Source organism: Sphaeramia orbicularis, chromosome 16 (genome assembly GCF_902148855.1).
Source record: "Sphaeramia orbicularis chromosome 16, fSphaOr1.1, whole genome shotgun sequence".
Classification (NCBI taxonomy): Eukaryota; Metazoa; Chordata; class Actinopteri; order Kurtiformes; family Apogonidae; genus Sphaeramia; species Sphaeramia orbicularis.
This window is the reverse complement of record NC_043972.1, coordinates 36,701,743-36,722,155: the sequence shown is the minus strand read 5'-3', so window position 1 is coordinate 36,722,155 and position 20,413 is coordinate 36,701,743. Positions and strand designations below refer to the sequence as shown.

The 20,413-nt window shown below is 41.6% G+C and overlaps 2 protein-coding genes and 1 long non-coding RNA gene across 5 annotated transcripts; 2 read left to right on the top strand and 1 right to left on the bottom strand.

Moving 5' to 3' along the window:
• The first annotated feature begins 3,257 nt into the window (after nt 1–3,257).
• Nucleotides 3,258–12,122, top strand: LOC115435349 (vegetative incompatibility protein HET-E-1). Its single transcript, XM_030157697.1, is given in 17 exon segments — nt 3,258–3,551; nt 5,056–5,174; nt 5,610–5,851; nt 6,203–6,304; nt 6,307–6,324; nt 6,576–6,634; nt 6,637–6,713; nt 8,616–8,688; nt 8,853–8,891; nt 8,893–8,931; nt 8,934–8,946; nt 9,293–9,381; nt 9,999–10,221; nt 10,344–10,466; nt 10,588–10,753; nt 11,534–11,619; nt 11,768–12,122. Coding segments are annotated over 17 exon segments (1,656 nt in total). The 5' UTR covers nt 3,258–3,461; the 3' UTR covers nt 11,866–12,122.
• LOC115435350 (uncharacterized) lies at nt 9,415–15,924 on the bottom strand. Its single transcript, XR_003937685.1, has 3 exons — nt 15,813–15,924; nt 10,550–10,766; nt 9,415–10,247 (listed from the first exon to the last, which is right to left on the bottom strand). It is a non-coding gene; the product is annotated as an uncharacterized LOC115435350 (long non-coding RNA).
• pianp (PILR alpha associated neural protein) lies at nt 12,541–20,127 on the top strand. Of its 3 annotated transcripts, none has more exons than XR_003937684.1 (6): nt 12,541–12,662; nt 13,182–13,238; nt 13,410–13,834; nt 14,233–14,311; nt 15,886–16,083; nt 18,611–20,127. XR_003937684.1 is itself a non-coding variant. In XM_030157695.1 (6 exons), exons 2-6 carry the CDS (start codon nt 13,228–13,230, stop codon nt 18,630–18,632), a joined length of 684 nt encoding a protein of 227 aa, XP_030013555.1. In that variant the 5' UTR covers nt 12,552–12,662; nt 13,182–13,227; the 3' UTR covers nt 18,633–20,127. The 3 variants fall into 3 exon arrangements, 2 of the variants coding, with proteins under 2 accessions (XP_030013556.1, XP_030013555.1); XM_030157695.1 differs by lacking the exon at nt 15,886–16,083 and adding an exon at nt 17,790–17,936 and having other exon boundaries at nt 12,552–12,662; XM_030157696.1 differs by lacking the exon at nt 15,886–16,083 and having other exon boundaries at nt 12,551–12,662.
• The last annotated feature ends 286 nt before the right edge of the window (nt 20,128–20,413 follow it).

The window sequence follows — 20,413 nt, the reverse complement described above, 5'->3', positions numbered from 1 at the left end:
GTGGCTGAGGTTATTCGGTGTGTTTACATCAGGGAAAAGTGGATATGTACGGATACACACCGTAGCTCTGCTCTGCTGATGTGTATTTATTGTTGTCAACAGCATGTCAATGGTAAAGGAAAAGGAAGTAGTGATGCGTTCACGTACCAACGATAATAGCAACACAGACTTCTCTCTTCTCTTTAGAAATCTTTAGAAATATATTCATTTACGGAAGCTTTTACTATGTCTAAAGTCAGGAGCCACATTTTTTCAAGGTTTTTTTGCTTAAAGATTAATTGAGTAATTGATTGATTGATGAAGATGTTTTAATACTTTAAGACAGATATGGGCTATATTAATTGGAATTGTTTACAATCAATCAAATCAAAACGGATGATCATTGCACTCAAATAATGGTTACATTTCATGCATTTTGCAATTTTTTGTTTGTGTTTGAGGACTGATTTGTTGATTGATTCATTGATGAGGATGTTCTTTATTTTTATTTTTAAGTTTTAGTATATTTATTGGGACTGTAGACATACATTATGCTATAATGGAACCACTACATTCTATTTTTCAGTTTTCAAAATAAAAACAGTGTCATATATTACAATAACTGTACACCCACCTACATTAAAACATGGCAATCAAGCAAGCAATCAAATCAAAATAGATTTATAGATCATTACATCCCAATAACGGTAACGCACATACATTTTTCCTATTTTTCCTTCTTAGTTGAAGATTGATTGACTGACTGACTGACTGATTGACTGACCAATTGATTGACTGGTTGATAGGTTTATAAAAATGTCTTTATGGGGAATTTGAACATACACTATGCAACATATTACACACAGAACCAGTGTATTTAATTTTTCAGTTCAGAAAAAAAAAAACAAAAAAACAAAAACACTGTATCCATCCAACCCCATTAAAACTTGTATAAAAGCACATGACAATCAATCAGTCAAATCAATATAGGTGAATTGATCATTACAGTCCAACACTAGTTAAGCACATGAATTTATTTATTTTAATTTAAAAGTTAAATTCATTTAAGATATGTTGGCCTTCAGTGAATAAATGTCAATGACTATGGGAAAATATTTGAGAAAAATTACAAAATTTTATATGATTTCAATAATTTTTGTGCCTTTGTTGAAGCTGGCATTCATTAAATTCCTGTCCATTTATACTATTGTTGTTCTACACAAAATGTTCATCTATTCTGAACAAGCTATGCAACTATCCTGATATAATAATAATGGATTTTCTGGACACCCAAAGCTTTACATTATTCATTCGCTCTCACATTCTCCCTCTGGTGGTGGTAAACTACAGATGTAGCCACAGTTGCCCTGGGGCAGACCGACAGAAGCGTGGCTGCCAATTCGTGCCTACGACCTCCCCGACCACCACCAAACAGTGTGAGTGGCACTGGAGGCAAGGAGAGTGAAGTGTCTTGGCCAAGGACACAACGGACTGACTAGGATAGAGCGGGATTCGAACCACCAACCCTTCAGTTATTGGACGACCAACTCCACCACCTGAGCCATGGCCGCCCCCATATTTATTTGCCTTTAGCTTTGCATTTAAGTTATATAATCTGATGTACTTTTATTTGTCACTTAAGTCATTGCTGTTTTTAACTGAGGTTTAGAGTGAAACAGTCTTTTGTTTAGTTTACTTGTATTGCATATTCCATACTTTAGGTCAGGCTGTTGCATTTTCATTGAATTTATTTTGTGGAGAGTATGTTTAAAATAAACATTTTTTTGATGTATTAGTCCTTGGGTGTCATTTATGGCCTAAAATATATGTAAGTTGAAGTTACGCTCTTGAAGGCAACATAGTATTTCTGTGTTGTTGTCGCAGCGTTTTTACATATATTTTGATAATGAGTGGGATATAACATGTTATTTTACACCTGAAGAAAAATAAATTAGAAAGACTGAGGTAGAAACAGTCAATTCAGAAACATTATGTTTATACAGGTCTACGAGTAGAAAACCTCCAGAGCATAACTAGTGAAAATTTACCAACTGTGGGTCACTAATAAAGAAAAATTAAGCCAAAAATGCTGGTTGGCTGTAGTTTCCAAGATACAGTCTTGGGCCAAAATGTGAATTTCTGTTAATTAATTAGAGTATGGGTTTTACTCGAAAGGAATATTAGTGTCAGGGCTACCAGATCTACTTCAAAAAACTGTCTGCATATTACAATACATTCAATTTTCAGGTTCTGTCTAGCGGAACATTTATACATCTATTGTATAAAGTACATAAATATATATACAGGGTGGGGAAGCAAAATTTACAATGAACATTTAGTTGTTTTTTCTCAGCAGGCACTACGTCAGTTGTTTTGAAACCAAACATATATTGATGTCATAATCATACCTAAAACTATTATCCATACCTTTTCAGAAACTTTTGCCCATATGAGTAATCAGGAAAGCAAACGTCAAAGAGTGTGTGATTTGCTGAATGCACTCATCCCACCAAAGGAGATTTCAAAAATAGTTGGAGTGTCCATAAAGACTGTTTATAATGTAAAGAAGAGAATGAACTATGAGCAAAACTATTTCGAGAAAGTCGGAAGATACTATTAAAGAAGAATGGGAGAAGTTGTCACCCGAATATTTGAGGAAACACTTGCGCAAGTTTCAGGAATTGTGTGAATGCAGTTATTGAGAAAGAAGGAGGACACATAGAATAAAAACATTTTCTATATGTCAATTTTCTTGTGGCAAATAAATTCTCATGACTTTCAATAAACTAATTGGTCATACACTGTCTTTCAATCCCTGCCTCAAAATATTGTAAATTTTGCTTCCCCACCCTGTAATATATATATATATATATATATATATATATATATATATATATATATATATTATATATATATATATACATATATGTGTGTGGATATGTATATATATATATGTATATACTATATATATATATATATATATATACATATATATATATATATATATATATATATATATATATATATATATATATATATATATATATATATATATATATATATAAAAGAAGTCTTTACATTGAAAACAACAGCTAACCAACACTTTTGTCATTTGTTTTCCGCATCATCTTGTTAAAGTATGTAAGATTTAGCCCATTTAATCTCTGAGACAGATCATGTTTAATAAGTAATTCATTGCACTGTTAATGTAATTCCTACTAAATCCACTGGGTGTCGCTGTAGGGACAGTAATACACTTACACTGGACTCGTCAACATCCGGCGACACGTCCCTTCAATCCCTCAGCCCTACACTACACGTCTGAGACGCCTTTATCTGTTTACACCTCTCCAGACTTTTCATTAAAAGGCGATGTTTTATCTCTGACACATTTTTATCTAATTTGACACTCGCTCAGGCCGTAAAGAGGAGTGTTAGCCTGAGTGCAGTAAAACCTACAGCGCTTTTTAGACTAGCTTCAAATGGGGGAGGTGAGAAAGCTGCAGAAGAAGTTGAGACAGATTGAGAATCTGGAAATAAAAATCAGTCTTACCCCAGAGGAGAGATTCAAGGTACAGACACAATTCATCTGCATTTTTACGGCTTTATCTGTGTGTAACTTGTGTGACTGTAGCAAATCTTTAATAGATTTCCCCTGGGTGTGAAAGCAGGTTATGACTGCTCCTCCATATGACTTCACTTCAGCACAGTTTGAAGAAAAATCTACAGCAGAGTAAAAAACACAAACCTAAAATGTGACACTGAAGATGGAGGACAGCTTGATATCTTAAATACACGCGTGTATCAGAGACAGGCTACAACAGTAATCAGATTTGGCACTTGAGAAAATGAAGATGAGGTTGAATGGGTGTGGATGCTTTGCAAAGGAGTGACGATACGCTTCCTTAAGTTGATTTAACAGTGTTGATATCAAAAAATAAAAAAAATATGTGATGAGCATGAATAAATAATCACGGCAGAATGAATAATTTGACAGCTTTTGCCTCAGGAATTTCCAGCAGACAGCACCAGATAATTATCAGAAACTTAGGGAACAAAGTAGCTTGTGGAAAGGACCCTATCTGAATTATAATGTAAAGTGTGTGGGGTTTGTACAATATTACACAATGTTTCAGATTAGGACCTGTGCCTATAAAGTAGTTAGAACATGTAAATTAAAATAATGTCTTATATAGACTCTTAAATATCAATAATAATAATAGTAATAATAATAATTTAGACTTCGTCATGCTCTGTTTTACTCAGTTTTCATCATCTAAACTCATTTAGTCTTGAGTTAATCCAGACACATTGTGCCAAATACTGGATCCTACATTTCAGAACAGTCTTTCAGTCAACCATTAAGCCCTAAAAGTAAACATCATCAACAACAACAGTCATTTTTCTTTGAAAGAATTACTTGCAAATGAACCGACTTACTAACTTAGAACGGAACTAACTTGACACAAGGGCCATATGACAAAAAAGTCAGATATTTTTACTGCGTTTAAAAGCTGCAGGTGCATTTTAGTTTAATTCTTTGGCTACACTTTGAAAGAGTTCAAGGAAAAGTCCCCGTGTGAATCAATTTATTTTCATTGTGAATTAGAAAGTGGATGGCAGGCCAGTCGGCACCCTGCCATGGCACTGATTTGGCCTGCAGGTCTCACATTGAGTATCCCTGGTTCCATCTTTGAAAGTTTTTTTTTTTTAAGTCTTCAAGTAAAGCTGAGATAATTTTGATGGCATCACCAGGGTTATAAAAAAAATCTTAATTGATTTGATATATTTTTTTCCTGGACTCCCTCAACATTCTCACACAACAAAAGCAAGTGTGTAAAATTAGTGGAATGCCCTTTCAACACAGAAAGGAGTCTCCTGATATCAAACTGACATGCCTAATTTTTCTCATTCATAGCATATTTCATATTCACAATTAGACAGGAGTATGGGTGCGGTGTTGTGAGTTGCAGTCTAATAAATGAAGACAGGCGGGCCACGTCGGTTGTGCATATAAACAAGTTGTGGATTAAATCGCTTGCTTTACAACCAATCTCGTGCCTTCTTCTCTCTCAGATCTCCAGAAAGGCGGAGCTGCGTTCCAGATTGGCTGAGCTTCAGCTGCAGCTTTCTGGCCCGCAGCAAACTCTGGGGACTGTGGGAGACGGAAAAAAGGAGAAGATGAAAAGACAAGTGTAAGGAAGTGAGGGAGAGGTACCAGCAAGGGGGGCAGATGGAGAGAAGCATAATTCTTCAAAAGCAACAACATTCACTTTGAAGCGTTTGATCTTTTTTGTATGTCTATCCAAACACACTGGAGGTCAAACAGCATCACACTTTAAGAAAACAGGAACTTTCTACTGTTTGTAATATGTCATGTAAACATCACTCAGGGATGCCATCCTCCTTATTAAACCCCTCTGGGCTGTGAACATCACTCAATCAGCATGTGTATGATATTATCATCAAACCAAATGAAACTGTTTCTTTTCTGACTCATTAACAAGATCTGTTATTGTTTGTTTGGGACTTGAACATACTTTACAGGTATATTTTTGCCATCTCCATAAGGATGCTATTGTGCAGTTGCATCTGATATTCATTCAGCTCTGCTTTCTGCACTGGCACAGTGAGGATGCCCCTGAGCCCTTCCATCACAAATGCCTCCAGCCTCCAAGATCCTTAAGGGAGAAGCGGAGTCCCAAAGCTCAAGGAACGCCAGCGCCGGCTGGCAGGCAGAAGGAGACAGGAGGGGGAGAAGGAGTAGGCAGACAGCAGGAAAGGACAGCAGCCGCCAAGGTGTCAGATCAGAGCCGAGACGATTCAGGGGGCTGTCCAGACACTGACAAGGAGCAGCAACTAAACCAGGAAGGTAGAGTAATTAAGTAAAGTGATTGAAGACCGTGTTATTACACTTTATTGTAAGCAGTTAAAAATACAACGCAGTCTATGCCCTAACTGGGATTAACAGCTAAAATCAGATTATACATTATGCCCCGAGGAGTCCTAACAAGCTCGTGTGGCTGCTAGAATTAAAACTAACAGGCAGCATTTGCTTCCTGCTGACAGGACCCGTGTTTTGCATCCTTGCAGCTAAATTAACCCTACGCTTCACAGTAGAAGTCTAATCCATATTGAAGACTCTGTAGATTAACAAGCTTTAGCGCTGATGAGTCAACACTGCTAATTGCATGATTCTTTTTCTTTTTCTTTTTTTTAACAGAAGCTGAATTAACAGCTCTCAAAGTGTATTGGGAGAAATCAAAGTTTCGCTTGAGGCCGCTGGAGGGGCACAATGACATAGTCACCTGTGTGGTTGCCGTTGACACCTGGTGATTTCTGGAGGTAAAGCTGAAGAAGCCTTTATTTGCATAATGGCTGTGCAAAGTGAACATTTCACCTCATTTATCACTTAATATGCTCCCGCTCTCTTCCTTGCTGTCTGATCTGTTTTCCTCCCCCGCCCTGATCACTCTAGTACAATCCCTAGCGGTTTGTGTTGAACGCCTTGCTTGTTTTCAGCCGGTGCTTCCACTCTTTCCGTCTTCTTCTTGAATTCTCTCATCCTCATTCCATTTGTTTGTTTCCTGTTCTAGCCGAGAACACAACAGTTAAGGTGTGGCACGTTCCAACAGCGACCAGAGCACCAGAACTGGTGGGGGTCACAGTGGCGGGGTCACCTGCCTGTGTGTCCCTCCCCCTGAGTACGCAAGAGGCTGGGTGAGGACACATAAATACACACACCTGCTATCTGTGCAGTGAGTAGAGCTGAGCTAATGCCTGTGTGGCCTACAGATCTGGTAATTATAGGAGCAGTTCATCAGCTGAACCCAGTGAGAGATAACTCAGTAGACACTTTAGAGAGTTCACTGTCTGACTGAAGCAGGCAGCCTTCCATCACTTGAACTCCCAGCGCCCTCTCCAGCTCTCCTCCTACAGGTCCTCTTCACCTTAAAATACCAGTGAATTAATAATGTACCTCCAGCAGAACTGGAGTCACAACACTGCAAAAAGGGAATTTTAGCATTTTAAAAAAGACATTTTCTTGGCAAAGTAGGTTTTTTTTGTTTCGTTTTTTGAAGAAATCTAATGTTGGCAAGCTTATTTTTCATCAGAAAAGTAATTTTAATTGCTATAATCTGACAATATGTTACAATAATAGGCTCTGGTCCAAAGTAATTAAAACATACATTTTCTACACAAGAAATTCATGCATAATTGATGGTTAAGCTGCAGGATAAAAAATGCTAGAAAAATACACATCTTCCTTCCGCTCCTCTCTCCTCTTGGTCCAAACAAAAGCCTAAATATAAATACAGATGACCTGAGTCTATTTCATGTCACTGTGGAAAACAGATTCCACTTTTCCAAACTCCTCTGTGAGCCACAGAGTAGAACAGTATGCATACTTTTTAAAATTTACAGCTGACAGTCATGCATTTAACTGTCTGCCTGTGTGCCTGAGCACACCTATAACTTGCCAAACTTTCCTGTCACAGAGTAGGTTTTATATGTTAGAGTCAACAAAAGGGAGTAGAATTCCTCTTTCCTGTTGATGACTTGAATGTAATATGCTGATAAGTAATATGGTATTGAAGCCCAGTGTGCCATAAAAACTATCGCACAGCGAACCTGTAATTGTCAGTGGTCCTTTATTAGAACAAGTGACAGTACATGTGCAGCAGAGTTAAATAGAGCCTTGCATTAGACATCACAGCATATAGTTTCCTGCTGTGTGACACAATGTAATTAAGACTGTCTCATAAAGTTTTTAAGTGGATTACATCTCCTGTCATTTCGCATCAGTACTGCACCTACTACTCATATCTGGCTTTGTTGCACATACAGACAGAGCCACAACAACTTTGTCTTTCAACCATTGTCTGTCAACAATAACTTTGTCTTTATAAAGTAAATCATCCAGTACTGACCTAGATTTAACCACTATCAAGTTAAGACAATGGTTAGATTAATATCCAGAAAGAAGGACGTGGGACCACTTAGTCACAACTTCCCAGTTTAAGAATTCTAAGTCTGCCTTAAATATCTATTTTCACGGCTCAAACATAGCTTAAATTTAGCAATTTCTTTCCCATTAGGCCTATTATGTTGTTTCAGTGGTTTGACATTAATTCATAATTGTAGGAAACCTCACCAAGCATAGGTATGGTGAATGCTGCAGTGGGTTAAGGTATTAAGATGATGTGAATAAGGTAATAAGTCAGGTGCTCATTGAGGATAGAGCTGGGTTAATTAGCAATAAAAAACGCAGTGACTGTCCAGTGTATTGTCAGTGGAAGACCATAATGTGGGATGTAGTTTTAAAGCCAAAAGGGGTACGAAGTACTCTGAATGTATTACTAGAACTCCTGTATTTAGTTATGGATAACATGACAAACCAGATTTTGTTTTTTGCTCAGTACAAAACAATAGTTATATTTGAGAATATTTGTCTGTCTTGTAGTGCACTGTTCAAACACTGAGTAATGTCGTTTTCAAGTATGCGTATTATTCCTTTACCTCTTCCTTTCAATCTGTGTTTTTTGGGGTTTTTTGTCCTCATCTCTTTTTTCTTCTTTCCTCCTCCTCCTGCTCTTTTGTCTATTTTCCGTCCTGCCTCCAGCCTGGTCCTGTCTCTGTCCCGAAAAGGAGAGGTTTATTTTGAGTGGTTCTGCAGACTGCAATGTGAAGATCTGGCACTAAACATCGGTAACCACATCAAACACATATTCTATTGCATTAAGGTAGACTTTGCCTCAGGGCTCGGCGCTCTCTGCAGGAAACGTATGTGTGTCTGTGAATGGTAATCAATATGTGCTGTGTGATTGGTGGTCTGTGTCCTGTCAATTAAATTAGCATTTCTCTACCTCCAGGGCAGTGTGTTAAGTCTATTTACCACGTTCAACGCTGTGGACTTCCCTCTGCTTTGTACCAGAAGGAGACGGCTACATCCACTCACTGGGTCAGGTGTGTTTACTTACATGTGGAAAAGATATAACAAGAACCAGTGACACAGTGAGATGATAATTAGAGCCACAGGATTCTTATCATGTTGATATTTTTTGTCTGACAGCTTGTCTAAGACGTATGTAGGCCTCTTGCTTTATTTCATGCCAGTGCATACATCTTCTCTAACGTGTAGGCGAAGTCTGACAAAGTAGCATCATCTGCCAGTGAGTTAGTCAGTGTAGCACAGGGCTATCAGACTGAATCACAGAGACACAGTCAGGCTCAGGTGGGTCGACTGTGACCGACAATAATGACTGCCAGTCGCCTGTCAGCACACATTAACCTCACACTCTGTCACCTCCAGATGGGGGGAAAGTTCAAGCCTGGAGCTGGCACACTTTTGAAAACTGCCAGTCAATCAACGCTCACCAGGAAGCAGTTACCTCCATCCAGGTGGGTGAGTCACTGCCTTACTACCATCCATGCTGAAGATTCTCCAGCTGTTTTTGTTTTGAATCTAGTAGAAAAAAACCCAGCAGATTCTCTACAGAGGCTGTCTAAAGCACTTAATAAATTATTTTCTGAAAAGCATCTCCACAAGAAATCAAGCTGCTACATTTTTACACTCTTGTCCTCTTAGCTTTTCTTGTTTATTACTTTCACATGGAAATCAAAAGATATTTTGTAGAGATGTAAACTGTGGAGCTCAGCCAATTTTAGCAAGGATACTGTACATATTTTCAGTAAAAAGGCTTTTATGAATATTGAAATCCAGGGCTGCATATGCACATTTTTCTCGATTTGCAATCATCAAAATATGCCTGAGGCATGAAAGCATAGCGCATCATTGTCATCCTCTTTGTTGTTTGTTATGCAAAACACACAATCCATTTATAACCAAGAGCATCACAGAAATGTACATTCTAAAACTGTCGCACACTTCTTTTCCATTTACACAAACATTCATACTCTCTCTGCTTTTTGCTCCACACATAAACACAATTACACATAAACACACTGGGTAAAGACTCAGATCTCCATGACAACCGTGCCTCTTGTGCCCTCTACAGTCTCAGGGTCCGCTGGTGTTCAGCGGCTCGGCTGAGGGAGGGGTGTCTGTGTGGGAGAACCGGTGTTCAGATCGAGACCCCCTGAGGCTGCTCTACCACTGGAACGGCCAGTTAACGGGCTGCGGAGGGGAGTCGGGCGGGCGTCTGACCCTTAGCCCCCGCGGAGACAGAGTTTTCCTGGCTTATGGTCGAGCCTGGCTCAAGATCCTGCACTGGAGGACTGGTGAGCTCTGGAATTGGATGGGAAGACTGTGTCAGAGATAGAGAGGAAGATGGAAAAAAAGGAGGGCAGATGTAGAAAAATTTGCATAATCCGTCTACCTAACATCTGTCTAATTATCACAGGAGCGATGTCCAGGCTGACCAATCACAGCAGTATCACTGGAGTAACAGATTGTGTTCACCAGACAGGAGGCCTCCTAATTGGCTCCTGCTATGATCTGGCAAATGGAGAGAGCACTCTAAATTGTGAGTTACAGAAGTGGAACCAGAACTTATTCGCTCAAGTCCACTCCATAATCTGGATTTAAGACAAAATCATAACTGCTGACCTTTATCCCTTTATCTCCTGCTCCTCCTCTCCCTCCAGTATTCTCTCTGCCTCAGTGTCGCTACCTGGCCTCTCTGACCTGGCCTGATGCTCCCAGAGTCCTTTGCTTTGCAGCTTGGACCACGGGGAGTGGAGACCACCGGTGGGTCACCGGAGGTCATGACCTCGTTGTGTGGGAGCAGCTCCCCAGCTCAGGGAAGCAGAGGTGGGTGCAACACCTGTCAAAAGGACGGTCAATTAAACCTCATATTTGCATATTCATCTTCTAGCCAAGGTCATCTGCAGAGTTAATCATAGAGGAACACAGAGTCATAAAGCAGTGACTGATTTGTTTTTTAAACTCTGTATTTAAGGAAACCTTAAAAATTATTATGGAAAAGGAACTTAAATAGTCATGACTGAATATGTCAGATACTGCATCTGATATTCAACGTTTTTAGATCCCTGACTAGTCTCTGGTGGAGTTATTCTCCAATTGGACACCAAGATTTTTCAATTGTACACCTGTTCCATCAGTTATTGATCTCCTTCATCACAAATAATATGTGTTGGTTTTTGGAATCGTCACTCCTCTAGATCTCAGATAGAAATTCATCTTTTCCATTACAGATATTTCGCAGGTTGAAGTTTGGAGGCTGAGGTTTGTAGGAATTCTTTGTAACTGCTTTTTTTTTTTACTAGTCAATATGCAAAGTCTGTTTTAATAAGTTTGGGCTTTCTTATTACAGCAAGACAGAGGACTTGAACATCACTGGGAATTTCATACACTAAGAATATTTTTAATGCACATTAACCTATTATTCCTCAAAATACGTGAATGTTTGGGCATGCTCAGAACATATGGGAGTGATTGGTGTCATCAGGTCCACACTGTTTATTTATCCAGGATGTGAGTTGTGAGAAAGATTTTAACTTTGACTTATAACACACACACACACTTGTTTTGATATTAGCTATTGAGTTAATTTCAGTGTGACTGTTACAGAGGTGACGTCACAGCGAGAAGAGACAGTCGATTGGACACCGTGCTGGAGTCAGAGGGGGACTCAGAAGATGACGAAGAGACTGATGGTACAGACACAATTTCACACATCGTCAGGTCTTCATTTACTGACTCACACCCTTCACGGGTGACTGTGGAATTGCAGATTACACTATCATGTTAATTTCAGATGATGCATGTTGTGACGAATCTCTGTGGCGTCCTTTTCAAACTTAGATTATGAGGATGATGAAGACAACAATGAAGAATGTCGGTCTGATGAGGCAGAGGAGGACGGCAGGTCCAGCTTGTGGTTCCGCTGTGTACTTCAGTAAGAAGTGGTCTCAAACACACACTCAGCACTGAGGACACCATGGCCCACAGACATGAGGAGGAAATGAGAGGGAGGGAGTGGAGTGACAGTGAAGGAGGGTGGAGGGGAGTGAAGTGTGACAGACTGAGTGTCGATGTCTGCGAGCCAGCGTATGTACGGACAAAGTGTGTGTCTGAGACAGAAAGACAGATTGTTTTTTATGTAAATAATATTTTGACAAACAATAAAGCTGTCACACTGTGGCTATCACCCTCCAAACTCTGCATCTCTCGTTGTCTTTCTTTTTATTGACCGTGGCTTTTCAATCCACCAGTTCATCTCCCCGTTCTGCCGGGGCAACCTGTGTAAATGAATGTAAATTAAATTTTATTCCATCTTTATTCCCCTCTTCCCTTCCACCTCCTCCTCTTTGGTGTCTGTGTTTTTTTGTCTCTCTCTGGGGTGTCCTTGCTGTTTTTGTAAACATAATTGAAGAGTTTTTTTTTTAACCTCCCCGCCTTTAAAATAAGCTTATTAATGGCGTCCTCAGTATCATTTCTGTTTGCCTCGTCAAATTCATTTCTTTTCCTCTGCGTCCATTTAATTGAACCCGTTTAAAAAAAAATAATTAGCATTTAAATCTCTTTCCTACAGTCTCTTGCCCTCCCCACATTGCTCTCTCTCCCCTCTCGTACTCTAGCAGACTCTACATGTCTCAGTCGCTAAGGCAACCGATGCTTTTTTTTCCCTCACTTGTTCGCTGTATCTCCCCCCTTTCTCTCTGTCTCCCTCTCTCATTCTCTCTCTCCACTGCCAGAGGTAGGCATGATAACTGATATGTGTCGGAAGAATGTGCGTGTCTCTGTCGGTCTCTTGGTCTTGATTGTGTGTCTCTGAGTGACATTTCTGTGGCATTTAGACAGTAGTTGTAGATGGGAAGTTGTCTCTCTCTGCTCAAAGTGCCATATAGAGTATTGGCTCCATGCATGACGCCTCTAATGATGATTAATGTGTTGTGCTCAGGTGTCTGCACTGTAAATGTGCGTGAGGGTGCAGAACAGACATGGTGTGTCTACTTCTGGGGGTTTTTGCATGCAGATGTGCATTCTGCAAAAGCATGTGGCGCATAATTGAGCGTTAAATTTCAATGCCCTGAGGAATATGTGTGTGTTTTTCATGAAAAAGGTGACAGAGTTGGCTTTATGCCAGTACTATTGCTGGTGTCTGTGTTTACTCGCTTTTTATGTGGCAACATAAAAGATGAAAAAAAAAAAGTGGACCCTCCCCCTTTCTCTCCCTCTCACTTTTCCTCTCTTGCCCCTCTGTCTTATCTTACAGAGAGAGATGATCGAAGGAGCGGAGTCTCAGTGAACACAGCGAAGCGATGGAGAGATGGTAAGATGGATAGTATCAGAGGTGAAGGAGAGATGTATTGGGCACAGATGTAAAAATGCCATTCTGACTGATGGCTGGCATGACAATCACTGTCTGAACTTCTGAGGTCGTGCAGGGCTCCTGTGGACAATACATTTTCACAGCTAACTTCTCCTGTCACTTCTCTTCCAGCTCCATCTCTCCTGTCGCACGAGTGACTGCCCTCCACTGCCTTGTCTCCCTCCTTCTGGTTGCTCTGGTGACACAGCCCTCCACCTGTAACCTTGACGACAGTGAGGGCGAGGAGCAGGTGGACGCCCTGTCAGTCCAGCTGTCCGTCACGGCCCAGGTCACACCCACCCCTCTGTGGGCAGTGGTCTGGGGTCCCACACAACCGCTGGAGGATGAGACCTACCACTTCGTCTCCAGCCAGGAAACTGACCCCCTGCACCAGCACGGAAACCAGCTGGAGGCCGGCACCGCCACATCTGAGGACTGGCTTCATCACCCTTTGCCAGGCAGCTTGCAGCCACCAGAGGAGACTCTACTGGAGTCCAAGAACCAGGAGGGAGTGGAGGATGGAGGAACGGAGGCGGAGGAGACAGAGCCTGAGGAAGGTGGGCATCAGGAGATGCGAATGAAGGATTACTAAATAAAGGTGGCCACAAGGCATAGTCCATGCGAACACACACACATGCCAGGAGTCCTCAAGGGAATTAGCTGTCAGCAGGGTGAAGTCTGACACCCTGCTGTGTGCAGCCGGCTGTGTCTGCGGCTGGGAATGCCTAATAAAGTTCTCATCACTCACAGCGAAAAATTGGTTGCTGTCAAACTGCAAGAAACAGAAGACGTCATCGGATCGGAGTTATAGTTGGAGGCCAGAGTCTTGCACATCCAATTTAATGTTCAGTTGACTCTATTGATTTCTTCTCTGTTGTGGACACTATTATACACAGTCACAATCTGAAACGAGTAACTGCATGAGTATGTATTTGTTTGTTTATGTGTGTTACAGTGGACCCTCAGTTCTACGTCACCGTGACCATCTCTTCACTGCTCATCCTGACGGCAGTCATCATAACAGCCAAACTCTGGTAGGAACAAATCTCTCTCCTCCATTATCTTATCATGTGTGAGTTTCTGTGTGTGTGGGCACATGAATATAAAGTGGATTCTGCTGAAAAAGATGGAGCAATCAGCAAAACTTACCTGTATGACTAGGATGAATGTCCCACAGCAGCAGTGAGTCAGTAATTATACCAGACATCAGGGCATGTTATTGACAGATGATGGATGTCGGGGTTCTACATTGGCCACTTTAAGGTCAAGAGGGTTAAACTGAAGGACTAACATACTCCAGTTAAAGAGGGGATGAGCTGAGATGCAGACTGAGAAGACGAGGAGGTGTGCTGACATGACTAACAAGATAGACAAATTTTATAGTTCTAAATGTATTGGAAGTATTGACATACATTTGTGTCACAGCTGACACAGATGTGTCATTTACTGCCATTAGAGCTGCAATGATTAACCATTCACAACATACATCACTGGTATGGCATGGAAGGCATAAAGCTGCTATAGAAGGAGTAATTGGCATGGGAAAGTTGTTATGATGTGAAAGAAGGGTTTCAGCTACACCAAAGGAGTTTTTTGGTCTAATATGTAATGATGGATAGGCTCAGATGACAAGGTGTGAACATTGCTACATGTGTGAGATCTGTGACAGATTTGTTTGCGTGTGCCTGTTGGTTGCTATGTGAACACCTGTTGTCCTTGATTACACCGCAGATCTAAGTATTGCCCCCTAAAGCGCCAGCTGAGTAATTGCTTACTAATGACTTTATTAATGACACTTGTCTTCTTGAAAGTCACAGCTGACACAGATGTGTCATTTACTGCCATTAGAGCTGCAATGATTAACCATTCACAACATAGATCATTGATATGGCATGGACGGCATAAAGCTGCTCCTTCGCAGGCTGCTGGAGCAATAACATGGCTGCACTGGTGTCAATGTGCTCTAACAGCCCAAACAGCCATTAAAGCTCTCTGAGAGTAAAAACATGGGGTGGGATGATCTGTATATGTTACATTTTCTGGCCTGGTAGGAAGTGCACACATGGCCATTAGCTGGAAATGGGGACTCATCTATGTGATGTAGTGGGGCACTTCCACGCTTTGCTGATCAAACCAATAACACCTAGGTTATTTGACCACTGGGATTCCTCTTTCCAGCATCTCACACTCTGCTTTGTCTTTTCCCTTTTGTCAGTCTCCTCATTTCTACTGTAATTCTCTTATCTGCTTATCTCACCCACATTCTATTGTGTTCTGTTTTTTATTTCATCGCCTGAACCTTTGCAATTTGTTCTCCTTCATATTCCTTTTTCAGACACTCTCTCTAATCTCAATTTTGCTTCAGCACCCACACTTCCAGGCTACATTATCTCTGTTACCCTCCTCCTACTTGGGCCTTCTTCCCCTTCTTCCCCCACATCCCAGGGTTTTTTTTTCTCCTTTTTCTTCTTCTTCTTCTCTTCTCTGTCTGAATACCTATGTTCTCTATCTTGCTTTAGATTTTCTCTTACTTACAGATATCGTCATTTCCTCGCCTGTCTTTGCACACAGCCTGTTATCTCCTTCACCAGTCTCCTGTCTCTCCTAGCACCGCCAGTCCGGCTGCAGATCCGCAGATAATCCTCCAGCTTGCCTTGAGCTGATACACGATAAGCCCACTTTCCTCTCTGTTCCTGAGACTGGCCTTCGCTGTTGTTTCGATAACTTACTTCACGGTGCCCCCTTTGTGGAGAGAAAAGCCCACGTTGCTGCTGATGTGCCTGTGGATCCAAAGTGGCCTTACAAAGTGAGAATAGCAGGGATTTAGACTAGGGACATGGCAGCAGCCCCCCCCCCCCATTTACTCTTTGTGTGTGTTGCTATAGACTGGCTCGTGTTTCAGTGTCATAAATGTGTAAATAACGCCATGTGTTAGATGGAGAAAGTGCCGCGGAATGAACGGGAGGGGAGTGCAGATGGACTGAAATGATATAGTGGAGATTGGCTACCGTCCAGTTCATTATGATTATAGAAGAGCAGCATATGTGCTCAGTGATTTTCCCAGCCCTAAAATCGTCAGTGTGGCTAATGTTATCAAGCGTGACGGTGTTTGTGTGTTACTGAGTGTGTGTGTGTGTGTGTGTGTGTGTGTGTGTGTGTGTGTGTGTGTGTGTGTGTGTACAGAGCAGTAAGCCAGCCAGGGACAGGTGTTACTGAGGGAAGATGAGGGTGCACAATGACTCTTAGGCCTGCAAGAACAGCTTTTGTTGTGCATCTGAGTATTCTTAAGTGTCAAAACAGGTACTCCTCCACTCATAACTCATAACTTTACCCAGGCAATGGCACACCGCCTCGCAGTTATCCGTCACCCTCTCTTGTCCATCCCCTGACCTTGTTGCATCATCACCCTTTCAGACTTCCCCCCTCCATCACCCCGCGGTGCCTTTCTCCTTCCCCGCTTCTCGCTCGGTCTCTGACAGCGTTTTAATGAGTCCGATGAGTGCACTAATTCTTTCTCACAGTGGCAGTGTAATGTGTGCGCTGATGCTAAATGGCTCGGCTGTTCTTGATGCCTCCTGAATTTGTTTCTCTCTCTCTCTCTCTCTCTCTCTCTCTCTCTCTCTCTCTCTCTCTCTTTCAATAACTTGCTCTGTCATCTGTCTCTCCCTTTATTCCTCCTCCACTGTATTGATCTGTCTTTCCTCAAACTCCAACTTTCCGTGCATCTTTTTATCTATGCCTATTCCTGCCACTCTCTCTCTCTTTTGTGTCTCTTTCTCACTGCAATTCAAATCATTTTCTATTAACATCATCTTATCGTTCTCTGCCTCATCCTCTATTTTTTGCCTTTTCTTTCTCTGTCTGACTTTGTTTCTCTCCATTTTCTCCTCTTTCATTTGTCTTTATTCTACTTCTGCTGCATTAATTTGTCTTATTTAAACTTAAACTTCTTTGTGTTCTCTTTTCTGCATCCACTCCTGCCTGTTTTCCACCTTTACTCCTATTTTTTCCTATTAACATCATTCTATCATCTTGCTTTGCATGTCTTTCCTTCACTCTTTTATTGATTGCTGTTTGCTTTTCTTTGCATTTTTCCTCTTTCAACACCTCTTTGTCATTTGTTATTTGTCTTTATTCTTCTATTGCTGGATTAATCTGTCTTTTACGTCTCTTTTCCACATTAATTCACATCTTTCTTTTTTTTCCTCTGCTCTTTTCTTTTTCTTTTTGTGTATATCTCATCATCACCATGTCTTTGGCTGCTGTTTTCCTGTCTGTCTTCCATTTTTTCTTCTTCTACTGTCTTAATTTTTCTTTTTCCTCCTTTGAGCCTTTCAACCTTAATTCATATCTTTTTTCTATTACCTATCTTTCTTTTTGATCTCTATGCCCTTTTCTCTTCCTCTTATATGTCTCACCCTCCTTTTTTGCTCTCCCTTACCCCATCCTTTTCTGCATCTTCTCCCTCCTCCTCCTCCTTCATTCATCCCCCTCACTCTCCTTCTCTCCCAGTTACGATCGCAGCTGTTCCCAGCATCCACCCCCGCTTTCCCGTGGCGTGGCTCCCCCTCTGTCGCTCGCACTCCCTCGCTCCCTCGCTTCGGAGGACAGTCGGCAGACGCTGCACAGCACCTCCTCCTCCTTCACCGACAGGGAGAGGTAATGAGACGCCTCACCAACCCAGCACCCTTTAAATACACGTACATGAATGAGTCTGAGTGCACCTCTGGACTTTGTGTGGTGTGTGTGAAGCAGCCCTATTACCTCTGCCGCATTCATTGTAAGCATGTACATGGAGTTATAATTGGATAGTGGTGCTATCCTCAGTGGAGTATTCAAGCTTGGAGTATTGGTGCTGCTGTAAGACGTATCAGTGGCATTAAACTCCCTTTCCAGATGAGTCATCCTGGGCCTGTTAAAAGACGGCCAAGCCGCCGTCCATGAAATGATGCTTTTATTCGAGGGTATTTAAAGTTAATCTCAATCAGGATAATTATAGTACTGTACTCCAGAGCTCCCTCTCACTTCCTCCCCCCATCAGCTTTTCCTCCACCTTCCTCCTCTTCCTCCTTGTCTTCCGTGGCTTCCCTCCCACCACCTTCTTAGTCCCCTGTGATGCAGCTTTCCGTTGGTGTGTATGCCACTTTACCACCTTTAGGCCTCTGTGCTCCACTTCTTCTTCCTCTTCTTCTTCTCTTCTCTTCTGTCTTTCCTTTACTCTACACTCCCATCCTCCTCGATCTAATCACCAGGGCTCCCAAGCTCCCCACAACCCTGCCTTTCTCTCCCTCACTCATCTGGTTTCTCTCTGTTTGTATCTCTTGCTGTGTCAGGATCCCAGTTGTGAACCTCTGAGGTGACTGTTTTTCCATATGGTAAACATTTCTACGGGGCCTGAGGAGAAACATCAACATGACCAGAGGGTGTGCCTGCAGCGCCGTTTTATTTTCTCTCAAACTGTGAAATGAATTCAGGGATCCCAGGTATCCAGCCATCACAAAAACTCCTCGGCTTCCCTGAGGTCTCAAAAACCCAAACTCATCTCCCCACCGCTCGTTCGCTCCCTCCCCTTCCTTCCTCTGTGCTCAGTGTAAATTTCTTTTATGTGGCTCTGCGTCACTGTAACCAGCTCCCTGTTTTCCATCCCCCTGTATGGCCCCGAGCTCTGCCAAGCTACCCAACCACTATGTGCTTCGACCTGCCATGACTAATTCAGAAACAAGCAGTTTAACAGCCATGCTACATCCCATTACCCCGAAATGCCCTACCTGTGCTTCCACAGAAGTTTCCAGCGATTCAGCTTCACATCTGAAGCTTCTCAGTATTATTTGAATCTATAAGACTGTTCTTTTGTGAAAATGACACTAAAATTCTGTTCATCTTGGTTTGTAAACAGTTAAAAAGTCATTTTGAGCATCTCCAAACACTGAACGGGGTATTTCACAAAGCTGTTTGGCATGGTTGTAGCCAACAGGCAATGTGTTTAACATGTCACGCTCCAAAAACTGCTGTTTATTCCCCGCTTTGGGCGCCTGAAAATGCAAACAGTGTGGCTTGTTTCTCTGCAGAATGTAGAGGAGCCTGTTTTGTTTCAGTTTTCCTCATGATTTGTTCTTTTAATTATCTGGCTGATGTACACCTCTTCTTGAGCACCTTTTGTTCCTGCTGGACCGTGCAGAGGTGTGTTAAGATTAGAGTACTTCAAGTGATGGAGATGAGATATTCAGCATCCAGAATGAGAGTATAGGAGGCATTCCTGTTGAAAATCAATGAATCCCTAAGGTTTTTGGTTGGTGGTGCACAACAAAGACAGATTTATGTCATCATGGAAATGAGCATTGGTGAGCGGCACAACCGATCAAAGGACTGATGTTAACACAACATGGAATTTATTCACCTGACAGCATCTCAATCCAGTAAACAAAAGCACCATCATTATCCAGTCACTGTATCAAGGCTGTCTTGTGCGTACCAAAGGAAAAGTAGCACATCAAGGAGCATCATTTCTGCTCAGTGAATCTGCATGTATACAGTAAGAAAACCTGTGAGAGTTGCTTCAGATCTATTATTTATAAATGTCTATTTTATCAATCAGTGAGTGATGTCTTCTAGAACCTCTCAAAGGGTTAAAAAGGGTTTGTGTTTAGCAACTTTTCTAAGCAGCTTTGAGACATGACCCCCCACCTACACACATTAACACTACAGACATAGTGCTGGTGGCATCATGTGTGGCTCGTGCAAATCTTCCAGATATCAAGTCTTGTGATTTTTAGTAGCCTTCCTGTAGAAATGTGGTCTTAACTGTACCATGAAAGTTCAATAAAGACTCAACACTGGCGTTTTAGCTTTGTGTATGTGTGTCTGTTTATTTCTGTGCATGTTGAATGAATTCCCATGGGAGCTGCGTGATCTGCAATGCTTTATGGGTAGGATAAAGCTTACACTGTGCATTTTAATAGCTACCCTGTATCCTAATCTTTTTCCCTGAAGTGAACATTTAGTCCATCGCCTTGCATTGATTCTGAACCATGGGTTTGGCATTAAAAAGTCCTGCATGTGCCAATCATGTTTTTACCAGCGAGAAGCGTCTGAAAAGGGGGTAAAGAATAAAGCGGCTGCCTGTGTCTGAAGCTTTT

Coding starts and splice junctions, on each gene's coding strand:
- pianp (XM_030157695.1), top strand. Junction 14,312..17,789: donor ATCATAACAGCCAAACTCTG/GTAGGAACAAAT, acceptor CTTCTCTCCCAG/TTACGATCGCAGCTGTTCCC. Junction 17,937..18,610: donor TCCTTCACCGACAGGGAGAG/GTAATGAGACGC, acceptor TTGCTGTGTCAG/GATCCCAGTTGTGAACCTCT.